We start from the raw sequence: 12,723 nt of genomic DNA, 5'->3' as shown, positions 1-12,723 counted from the left end.
TGCTTACCCCCTGCCCAGCCAAACACAAGAACATCCGCATGACGCAGGGTAGATCTCCCCTCTCGCGGATCAGTCAAAAAGTTAACATGTGCCTCTTCTTGGCTGAGATCCCGGCACGTCTAAGCACATCCCATAAGACATCTCTAACCCAGTCATGACGATACTTGAATCCCAGCAATTCCTTACAGTGGAGGGCATGCTCACCAAATCTATCCAAACAAGATTTTTTACAAATGGGGCATGATTCATCTGGAGGGAAAAGAGGAATCATAAGCCGGTATTTAAGGATGACTCTGTATTCAACTGCCGACATCCGTTGCCCACGACCTTCAATGGGCACAACAGTCAAAAAATCTTGGGCATGAGCCCCCTTGAGACAAGCTAAAACTGCCTTTTGTCTCGGGGTCATATCGAATCACTCCTCCAAATCATGTACGTGTTTACCATAAAGATCACTCGCCAAGGTTTGTTGAGGTTTCTTGGGGGAGGTCTCCTTATCAGTAAAACCGCCTATATCAAGGTCCGGGAGAGTTGTTCCAATATTACCAAGTGCAAAAGAGTAGTCAGGATCTAGCCCCATAACACCAGCGTTTCGCAGAATGTGGTCCTGCAATTTCCACGACTGAGACCTGGAAGCCACAAAGGCATATGCGGAGACATCCTCAGCCGAGAAAATTCCTAAGCCTCCGCACCGCATAGGGAAGGAAGCTAACCTCCACTGGAGGTCCCCAAAATGCGGTCCTCCACACACAACAATATCTTCAACAGCTCCCCAAAGGCCCGCATCAAAGATGGACACAGCCTCTCTGACATGTTCAGGTTGACAGGTTCGGAACCCAAAAACCAACTTAGCAACCCCCATGCACGAGCGCAACAAAAGGAACTCACTTTGGGGGTCCCTCAGGTATGGCAGGCGTTTCATAAGTTCAACCGCCCTCAAAGCTCTTTTAGTTGCCAAAGACCGAATAAACCCTGCATCCCGACTAACCGCTCCCCAGAAGTTTAACTCCCGTCACAGGCCTGCTAATATCTCTAGGGAATAAACCCTACACTTTCTTCGATTCATCACATGACGGCCAAAAAATATCCGTTTTTCGAATATTAAGCCTAAGCCCTAGAGACGCCCCCTCTGAGCGAATAATGCCCAACGCTCTAGCGACCTCCTCAGCCTTACCAATGATAGTGCCATCGTCTAAATACCATGCATGGAAGGGCAAGGAACAGGTCCCCTGCACCCTAAGGATGAGCGGATGAAGGACCAACGCAAAAGAAGAGGGCCAAGGGGGTCCCCTTGCTTCACCCCAGTAGTATCCCCCACATATAAACGGGCAGGGCGGGAATATAAAAATTGGACCCATGGAAGATGAATGGACATATGCAGCTAACTTCCCTGATAAGGGTCGTCCGATCCACCTCGTTGAAGGCGTTAGAAAAATCAACAGTGAGCATAGCGAGGGACCCGTCAGAATGAAACGCGCTCAAAAATCTGTTAGCACTATGGAATACCGCTTCTGCCCCATTAGGGATCCCAACCCCGAATTAGAAATCCCCTAGATAAGCAGCCACATTTTTCCCTATTTTACGCATAGCGACTTTCGACACCAATCTTCTCCATATGGCCCCCACTGCGATGGGTCTAATTCCATTATCAGGCTTCAACAGGGGGGTCAACGGTGCCGAAGCAATGAACTCCGCTAGAACTTTTTGACAAAGCCCCCCAAGCCACAAGTTGACAACATCAGTGATGGCCTTTAAGAGCCCGGAGGCGGTCGGAGACCCCTGGCCACAGAAACCGTCTAAAATATGCTGGGCCCGCAAACCATCCCTCCCACAAGATGTACCTTTCGGGAAGGTTTTAATACATTCCAGCACACAATCACCTTCCACCTGCAAGGCTGGTTCTGATGGCATGACGGAGGGCATGGTCGGGGGGTCCACCACATGATGTTTATTTATCAATGCTCTCAATGTATCCCCCCAGCAGGCGCGACCCCGGATGAACACAAGACTTTGATCGCCGCTGTGTAATGGCCATCCGCTACCTTCCGGAGGCACTGCTTGATATTGCCCTCTCCCTCTTCTTTATGTTGGCAATCCCACATCACAGGAAGTTCAGGGAGTGATAGCACCAACTCTTCTAAACCTGCCCCATCTTTCCAAACAGCCAAAGCCCGCATAATGGAGCTATACTGAAGCGATTTCCTGTTACTGGGCCTTCGTTCTTGCCTAGTAGCCGGTTTGACAACACGTAACGTGCAGCGAGGCAACAACAAAAGTTTAACCCTTAAGTTAAAAGCCTAGATAGCTCGAACTCAACACTTCCATGCTTTCAGCCAAAAAATAAATCTCTCTCCCGTGTTTAAAAAAAACCTTAAAATGGATAGAAATGAGAGATTACGAAGCGATCTAGCGCCTCTCCGGACCTTGCGCAAATGCGGAATCCTAGTGCACAAAAAACCCGAACTCGGAACTGGACCCGAAAAAAGCCCTGAACCGGTTTTTTTATACCTGGGTTTTTAATACCCGAACCCGCCTGATCCTTCCCGTAGGGTACGAATAGGGTATGCATTTTAGTACCAAGACCCGTACCCGAACCAGACCCGATTTGTACCCGGTAATACCCAAAAACCCGAACTGGTTCTATACCAGGAACCGGGTTTTTCCAATACTCGAAACCGGGTTTTTCAAATACCCGATCTTTACCCGAAATTACCCGAAATATAACTGAAAAATACCCGAAAATACCCTCTAAAAAGTGCAACCCCTAAATAATTTCAATCTATACCCGAAAAATATCCGAAAAAAACCCCAAAAATATGGTTTTTTCAATACCCGGAAATTGGGTATTCAAATGCCCGGTTTTAGAATACCCGGTTCTATACCTGACCCGAACCCGATACATTGGGTATTGCTAATATCCGATTTTCCTATACCCGATCATACCCGAACCCGGCTAACCCGGGTTTTTCTAATACCCAATTTATGCACCTCTATTTATATCACTAGTTACAGGGTTAGAACAAAGTAATCAAAGCTACTAGTTGTCTTGTCCTACGTCCAGCCCAAAACCAGCACCAAAAGTTAGCCTTATTAAGCCCCTACATTTGAAGGCAAATTGCAATTATAAGCGAGTTCGTTAAAGCCCGGCCCAAGATAACCACTTTTGCTTGCTATATATGCATCACAAGATATTTGTTTATTTTCACGCATTAATATTTATATATACTAAAAACCAAATATATATACTATTTGCTTGCTGTATATTTGTTTATATGTATTTGCTTTGGTTTTTAAAAGAAAATATACTAAAAACCAAAGTTTGGTTGTGAGAGGGAGAACCACTGTAGCAAAAGAATATTACTGACCCACAAATAAACCAAAATTGATCATCCTGGCCAGCTGACGATATAGTGTAACAAGTTACATTTTAATTCTAGTTTATATATTTATAATTGTAACCAAGACTTAACTTTTTAATTACAGTTTAGTTTATTATTTTACACAATTGCGAACGTTTTTATTGATCTGTATTTAAATTTTATTACATTTTCTTTCATTTTTCAGTGATCGCTTAGCCATTTTACAAGTTACAATTTTAACTTTTCTGTTTTGTGTTTTTGTTTTATATCTTGCAACCGGTTACGAACTTTATTTAATTAGTGTTTTTTTTTTCTTTTAAAAACACCCGTTGTAACAGATGGCATATAAAGAATGGTGAGAGATGTTTAAAAATATCTTTTAACTTTTTTCCTAACACCGGCCAAAGGATTCGCAGGAACATTTGTATCACCATAGTGGGGTTCGCTAAAACACTAACTGGCCTGGCCATCGTCTGAAGGCTACATATGGCGTGTTCCTAGGTTATTTACATTAAGTGAAATTAAGTATATGCTTATTTTTATTATTTTTTTTTATAAAACGAATGGTGAACGTTAATTATATACCCACTTTAAATGTTTCAATGTGGTAGGTGGTAGGCGTTCGTCAATAACTCATGAGTGTCCAAGTGTGGGCCCGGTTAAGACAACATAGTCTTGGTCTCGGAAGGGTTGAAAGACGTTCAACAAAAAAATGTTTCAATGTTAGGCGAGGTGCCTGGCCCACCTAGCCTTAATGGGCCACAGAGCATAGAAGCCTCCAGAAGCTTGAATGAGCCCTATGGGGTCACCACTCACGCGCTTGCATGCATCTTGTTTGGTATTCCAAAAACACTTTCTTTAACTCAAAAGTGCAAACAATAATTATTTGACACGTAACCCACTTTGATGTGACTTTTTGCTAGCGTTTAATTTGAATCAATAACACGACATTAGTTTAATTTGAATCAATAACACGACATTAGTTTACCTGTTTATCTTCATTCTTCAAGTATCGAAAAACATTCAACATATGTGAGAAACCCGACCTAACCTAAATCCCCCCTTCCCTCTTTGTCACATGTGAAAGTTGAACCCAGCTATCCCCATTTTAAATTGAATTCTACGCTTTTTGATGCTAGGACTGAAGAAAGGTTTTGAGATTAATTTAACGACAAACAAATAAGGATTTTAAGATTAATTAAAAAGCACAATATATTATCATTAACCAAAAGAAACAGATTACAACAGCAAAAACTCACAAAAACCTCCTAAAGCTATAGAAAAAAAACTCAAAACTAACAAATGAACAACTTGCCAATGTTCTTTAGAACTTTTATCTAATAATCTTGAATATTTAGTCCCCAAACAGGTAATTAAACATTATAACACACTTCTAATTTTTTGTTACTTGTATGTAACTTATATAAAACTATTATATAATCCTCATCATATCTTAGCTTCAAACTTCCTGCATTTTCACAAAAAAACATGCCATGAACTCTTCCATATCTTCTAACCAAAACCGAAACCAAAACCGGTCAACCACACGAAACTCCACAAACAATTAATCGTCAATTGTGAGCGAAAACCAAAGCCGACTTTCTAGAATGTGTATTAGGCCTTCCAAAGCAGCAACAAAGGTAAGAACTTATCATTTTAAAGGTGTTCCTAAGCACTTGTCCTCTTTTCGGTATCAACCGAGGACGGGCACCACCTCCGGCCATTCGATCTCACGGTCACTATTGTTGCTACTCGTTTGTTTTTTTGTTTGAATGAAGATGATGGAAATGGAAAGAAGACCGACATGGGTTTATATAGAGCGTGTAGGTGGCGCGTTGATGGCGCTTACACGGCCTGTGCTCAGCCGCCGGAAGGTAGTAGTGTAGTGTGTACGTATGCATGATAATTAATCGGTCATATGCGTCGTCGTGAGAGTTAGTCACCCTTGGTGTCTTTACGCGCATATATAGCTGGTGTATCATATATGCATGGGGCCATATATATATGGTGCCCTACGTACCAAAAAGTTAATAATCATCATAATTAATATTAGAGTATGCATGTGGCATTGATGACTAATTTATAGTCTACTATTCTGAGGCGCATGTAATACACAGGTAGTTATTAAAAATACAATATTTAATAGATAATCAATATACAGGAAACAATAAACTCGTTAAACGCTATTAATACAGTCGTTGTATAATAGTTTTTAAACAAGTTTAAAGTAAAAGATAATAAATATCAAATGTTTGAAAAAAAACATAGGAAGTAAATATTAAATTAACAAATTTTGAAGCATAAATTTTAAGAATGGTAACTATTATTTTATTATTATAAATTTGTTAAAAAGAGTGAGGTTTAATGTAGAAGTGACAAGTGGCAAAACTTGTAGCCTTTTATTATAGAGTATAGATATAGATAGATTTGGGGTATGTGTTGATATCGTGATAGTGATGTTAGTGGGTTTCTTTCTTGATATTGTTGCGGGATAAGTTAGCCCTGAAGAATTAAAATCAATATGAATGGTTGATATCTTGTATCATGAAGGTTGACTCGGGTAATGAGAATAGTTATGAAGGCTGGTAAAAAATCATAAAAATTAGGGATTTTAAAATCAATAATATATATACATAGGATTTTGGATGCGAGATGCGTCTCTTTCAGTGTTGTAAAAATCCTGACTGCGCACCGATTAATCACTAGTCTTCATTTTACTGATTAAATTTGGGCTAGTTGGAATGGTCAAATCCGGCCAAAATGAGGATTAATTTGACTTAATTGTTTTTTTTCTAATGAGGGTTCTAACCAAAATCGGCGGTTTCTGACGAGATTCCATAAAAATTAGCAGCTTCTAGTGAGATTTCAGTAAATTTCCGGCCAAAATGTGTTGATGTATGTATAAAACTGAAAATTACATATAAAAATATGTATGTATATATAACACTGAAAATTATACATTAAAGTCTGATCCAATTAATCGTTGGTTCCCACACCACTATCTAATTAGCGACTAGCAATTTTTACAATATTGCTCTCTTTTACGGGCATTACCTATGTACTTTTACATTATTTATTTATTTATTTTTATAATGGTTAATGACATGTTATGTTAATGTTGTATATATAAAAACAAACAATAGTGACTTGAAAAGATAGAAACCCAATGAAACGCGGGCACCTAATTAACGATCCAGCATATCTCTTTCTCTCAAGTGGGATCTTTGTCATGTTACTTTATTATCTACTACAACATCAACGTGCAAACCGTGCAAGGCGCTGAACGTTCGAATTATATTGAGATCTTGCATGGGTATTTCACGTGAAGGCTTCTAATGATTGAATTACTTTTATTATTAATTAAAAGGGAAAACGAGTAACGTGTTATTTTTATTAATAAAATGATTTATTAATAAGATGGTCATTTTCATAATTTTGTAATTATAGAGCTTATGTTGATTTTGGTATGCATTAATTTTTTTGAATAAGTGCCTTACAGCCTTATAACATATCTAAGTAGAGATTGCAAGCCAACTCAAAGTCTCAAATATATCCAACAAAAGAACCCGATGCCCAAAATATATTGGATGAAAAGTAGGTAATTAACTAAGGTATTATCGAGATTAGCTTTTTAAATATCTAGGTTTAAGACGAATATGATAATATGTGAATATGTGGTAAACCTGTTTAAAAACTCAAACCCGCTAGAACATCAAAACCGAATATTATATAACATACCTTAAAAAAATTATAAATATAAAAGTTTGAAAGTACACTTTTGGGAACTATCGGGAAAAAATGTCCTTTTTCCATGGACTGGTAGGTACTTAGAGTCAACCTTATTCTCAATTAAGTTTACTAGTCAAGATTGTGTGTTAGCCTACATCAGCAAAATGTGGTGCCTTTGTATGTTTTTTTACAAATATTGGTTTTAGAATTTAGACACGCGATGAATTACAGTGGATCATGTCTTTTATACCTCCATCCATGGTTAGTGATGTGTGTGCATATAGAAATTAGTATCGATTAACATGATTTTGTTTCCGGTTAAAAGGGTAAAAATTGTTTTCGTAGTTCCAAACTACTTTTTAATTTAGTACCTAGTTGTCCTTTCCAATGTGGTGTAATGGTAAAAATTTTAGATTTCTCAATGAAGACCCATTTTTAGATCTCACTAATAACACTTTGGAGGGGACATGTGTGGCTCAATGAAGTAACACTGTGTAATATCCAGTTTGATCCTGAGGGCGTCTGAGTTTTACTGTCTTCGGGCGGGTGAGTTTTTCCTGAAACTGGAGATAACTTGGAGGCACTTAAGGGCTCCGTGCGGCTGTTGGGCTAGCTGACGGTGGCTTTTTGCCATTGGTTCACTCCGTACAGAGTACCTAAGCAATTATGTTTGTTGGATGTTTAAAAAAAATTTTAGTACCCGGTAAACTTCTAATTTTGATAGCATCATAATTAATTGTCTTCTATATATCATTTCTTGAAAATTTGTATATAATTCATCAACTTGCAACTATTATATATAATCAATCATCTTATCGTTTTATCCAAGAATGCCTCAAATTTCCTACATTTTCATAGCATCTCTCCCATATCTTTTATTAACATATATAGTTTAAAAACAAACCCAAAAAAAACAACAGAACCAAAACCAGACTACTACATCAAACTCCACAAGCATGAATCGTGCATCAATTGCGAGTCAATATAGAAGCAGAATTTCTAGAACGAGTATTCGGCCTTCCAATGCAACAACAGAGGTTCGAGGTTATCATTTTCAAGATGTTTTTAAGTACTTGTCCTCTTTTCGGTATCAACTGAGGACAGGCGGCACCACTGGCCATTTGTTTGTTTGGATGAAAATATTGGAAATGGGAAGAAGATTGACATGGGCTTATATGGTGAGTGTAAGTGCAGCGTCATAAGCTCATTACACGGTAAGTGCTCCACCGCCATAAGTTAATCGTGCATGCATATGTGAAAGATGATGAAGGGCCATCGTATCATTGTAACAGATCGGTTTAATAGAACATATACAAAACACTTTCAACTTGCAAAACATCTTCTCATTATTGAACTTGCAATCATATCAAAAATGGCCACTACATGTTGCTGCTATTGAGTCACCGTTTAAGGGTGTCGTCGCTAATCCTTTTCCAAAATACAACAAATATATGCATTCATTTTCAAACAAACGTCAAAACCATTGATACATAAATATATTTTATACACACACACACACAAATACATAAACATCAATCGGTATAAATAGCATGTTTAATTAAGTCAAACATACATAAACGATGCTTTCATGATCCCATTGTTTTAAGAAGAAAGATGCAGAAAACAATCACGCCACTTATCAATTAACGCTAACTCATCAGGATTTAACATTGGGAGCACACGATCTTGAAGGCTATTGACTATCTGCATAGTCTCACCAAGAAGTCGGGCTGCAGTATGAACACTCGCCTCCCTTTTCTCTATAACACTTGTGTGGCATTTCATTACTATGACTCGGGGTAAGTTGGTGAGACAGGCAGCCAATATGTTAGAGATCATTAATGACAACTGCATAAACAACTCCTCTTGGCTAATCTGATCTATTTCGTCATGGTAGGAAACTAGGATCGTTTGGGTGATACGGTACATTGAGTTGGCAGATGCTGACATGTACATTGTGTTATCATCTGAGTCTTTCATATTATTATTTTCCACCTTAGTGACCATGTTTTTAGCGGTATCACTGAACCATTGAACAATCTCTTTTGTTGCATTAACTTGAAGATGAGGGTAGGGCAACTTGTATCCTAACCATTTGTGGTAAACTTCAACTTCTAGCCACAACATTGTAGCGGCCTTTTGAATGCTTACATACTCCTCAGATGCATTGAGAGTTTCAACAATATGTGTGACATATGTAAGGCCTTCGCTCACACTCATTAACAACCTATCAACAATGTCTTTTTGGATGTTAGGAAGAGACATGGCGATTGCCGTCAGGGTTACTACCGGTAAGCTCCAGCAGTCCACATATTTTTCTTCGGTTAAAGGTGAGACTTGATGCATGTCATACTTTCCAACTCCTTCAAAATCACTATATGCCTCTAGAAGCTCCATAAGATAATTAGGCTTATGCTTTTCAGCCTTTTGGATCACGTGGTTCACGGATTTTGAAATGCTTTCCAGTGTTCTCATGGAGAGCTCCATATCATCTTGAAGTTGCAAAACATACATACTGAGATCTTTGTTGTGTTGTACTTGAGAAGGTATCTCCACCAACACATTAGTTAACCACTTCCAGCAATGAAAGCAACACAAGATACCAATTACAAACAAGATTGGGATCAATGCTATCATCTTACATGCTACCACAACTATTTTCTGGATTCCTATACAAAAACTCAAAATCATGACCTTTAGATTCTGGATGACAATTTTGTATTTACGACTACTAAATTCAACGTTATGCTACTACGTTTCCACTCAGATAACTTCTGGGTATAATAGCTCTCTACTTTAAAGACGCTTATATGGTTCCAAATCCATTTTATAGACATTTCAAAGCTTAAGGATGTAAAACACCTAGAAAGAGGAGCAGCCGTTCCTAGTAATTCTCCAATAAATTGTATTAAAAAAATCACTGAAACTGATCTCTTATAACCGACCCACAATTGTTCATAGTCGGTATTGTATAAATCATAATGTTAACATGTATGAAAGTGCTTACAAGACATATTACCCCGGCAGCAGAGGTCGTAGCAGAGCTAACTGTCATAAATTGGGGGCTGCCAGTTTCTGCCATGATCCAGTGGTTCCTCACATGCTGCTTTAGCTTCTCAACCGTTAGTTGTTGCAACTCTAGATCCTTCAAAGCTATTTCATGACATGCTTTGTATTTGGATTCTAATATTTGTTTTGCCTTTAGAATCATTAAAGCCGAACATGCGTGTATCATCAACAAAGCAAGTAACATAGCCACATAACCAATTGCTATCTTCCAAGTGTTAAAAATAAAAATATTGAAATAAGGAGCTTCATAACTGGGAACCTCGCCGGTTTCTGTCTGGATGAATACATTGACAACTAAGGTGATTACTAGAACTTCCAAAGCTATGGTGTTTGTGAGAAGTTCGTTACTGTCCATGCTTGCTAGAGAAGGCAATACATTAGCCATGATGGTGCACATAAATGCCATGCTTCCCAGCTTTACAGCTTGGTCCACAGCATGTGGCATTGAATCGGTTAGATCCATGGGTAACTTCATTGCAATAGCTATGACGGTGAGGGAAGCAGCATTGAGAGTAAAGTATTTACATGGAAACCATAATTTTTTGTTTTTGAAACCATGAATTAGATCAGCCACTATCGGTAGGATACAGAAAAGAGAAGCTATTGCAATATAAATCCCAATCCACACCATAGGTTTACTAAACTTGTTTTGCAGCTCTATCTGGGACACTGCTTTCCGGATTAAACTCACAACTCCGTATGGAAGGTTAATGTACTTAGACGCCAGTTCGTCTTTAATTTGCTGAATATCATTTTCCGTGATGGGATCCATAGTTATGTTCCTTGGAATTTCAACGAAGATTTTGTGAGTTATAGACTAGTTAAGCTCGAGGATCAGTTTTATTTTAAGCCTTACAAATTTTAATAATAATAATTGTGATTGGCATTTTGGAATTATGTAACAAGAAACGTTAAGATAGAAACATGTGGAAGATGGTGTCACTATTAATATTAAATGAAATTAATGTGGACGATATAATCAACCTCTACAACGTGTGGACATAAGTGAGATCCAGAATTTTGATACAATTGACATTAAATTCTGGAGAAAAAATAATAATTAGGTATTCGAACAAAATTACATTAAGCCATGCGATGTGAGTAGTTGGTGCAACATACCATCGGTTTATGCTTTAGAGGTGAAAGACCTTTTGAAGATGTATCTTAATAAAGTTATATGTGTCAAAGGATTACCGTGGGGTACCTCTATGATAACTAACAAGTCTTCCAACGATACATTGATCACCGACGGTGAGTCAGTACTTTATTTCCAATTTAAAATAACTTTATTTTTTATTTTTAGAAAAATTAATACACAATGAAAATTACTTCAAATTACAAAAAATCTTAAAACTCTAATACAAATTATGGATATTAACTCCAAATCCAAAAATTAACACAAAATCAACATAAGAGTTAAATTACAAAAACTACAATAATAAAATAATAAACTCTAGAAATGAACTTGCATTGGGCTCGGTTTTAGCTTATCTCTCATAAAAATCATGTATCAGAAGATTCAACATTCATACCAGGTAGTCAACTAAATATAGTGTGGAGACTTAGTTTTACCACATTTCTTATGATAATATCTTGTTTTGGACCCAATTTTAACAAAATATCTTGTGACGATATCATGTCTCGTGATTAGTTTTAACAATCTTCATAATTTACTTTAAATATGTTAAAAAAGAAGCCGATCATTGAATTGAAACCAAAACAACATTTTATATAAAAAGTATAAAACAGTAGGAAAGTTAAAAAGAGGTACGAAAGCAAATGGGTAGTCCCGTTAAATGTGAATTACTCACATCAGCCCAAACATCATTCATGAATATGACCTTTTCATAAAAATTATTATGTCTTTATGATGAGTATTACGTATGCATGCATATCGTATTAACTTTTTTAAAGAAAATAAATGTTCTTATGATGCCTATTTCGTGCTTTAACTTTTTATTTCGCCTTTCATTTAAACCTATTTTGACCAGGTTGCTAATCTTGAAAAACTATAGTCGTGATTCCAAAACTAATATGAGGTTGAAGATTTTCGTTTGAAGATTTTCATGATTTTTTTTTTTTAAAATGGTTCAACACAAAATTTGTTTGAACAACATTGGAATTACCCCAATAACCAATTTGAGTCTTTATAGACAAGATGTTAACTATCAATATTGACTTTGATACTTAAGGTCTGACTCAAGAAATACCATTAAGGAATAAACTCACTACTGTAAGAAAACCCTATGAATACCGTTGATTTTCCACATCTAATTGTTACAAAACCCTCTTTTATCTCCCGTGGAACTGAAAACAATAACATAAAATAACTAATAACAATTATGTTGAAAATGATATCAAATGTTCATTTCAGTCACAAACATATAAAATTGTTACTTTTTACTAACCTGGTTTATTTGGTTTTGTGGTTTATATGTTTATGAGTGTCGAGCGGTCAGTGTGGTGGGTAGGACCTGCTTGCTCCTATAGGGGTGTACATAAATATGGCAAGACTCGTGAAACCGGAACTGATTAGACGGTTAGTTACAATAGGGTCGGTTCTCGA

General features: G+C 37.3%; 1 protein-coding gene across 1 annotated transcript; it reads right to left on the bottom strand.

Annotated features, from left to right (window-relative positions):
• Window positions 1-8,690: 8,690 nt before the first annotated feature.
• LOC143569313 (uncharacterized) lies at window positions 8,691-10,929 on the bottom strand. The gene is made up of 2 exons (XM_077055265.1): window positions 10,108-10,929; window positions 8,691-9,662 (listed from the first exon to the last, which is right to left on the bottom strand). The coding sequence occupies exons 1-2, from the start codon at window positions 10,927-10,929 to the stop codon at window positions 8,691-8,693; spliced, it is 1,794 nt and encodes a 597-aa protein (XP_076911380.1).
• Window positions 10,930-12,723: the final 1,794 nt, after the last annotated feature.

The sequence above is a fragment of the Bidens hawaiensis genome, unplaced genomic scaffold (genome assembly GCF_021521415.1).
Source record: "Bidens hawaiensis isolate Kalapana, Puna unplaced genomic scaffold, B.hawaiensis_p1.1 tig00024447_1, whole genome shotgun sequence".
Taxonomy (NCBI): Eukaryota; Viridiplantae; Streptophyta; class Magnoliopsida; order Asterales; family Asteraceae; genus Bidens; species Bidens hawaiensis.
This window is presented reverse-complemented; position numbering and strand designations above follow the sequence as displayed.

Coding starts and splice junctions, on each gene's coding strand:
- LOC143569313 (XM_077055265.1), bottom strand. CDS start 10,929: ATGGATCCCATCACGGAAAATGATATTCAGCAAATTAAAGACGAACTG. Junction 9,663..10,107: donor CTACGACCTCTGCTGCCGGG/GTAATATGTCTT, acceptor CATTGCTGGAAG/TGGTTAACTAATGTGTTGGT.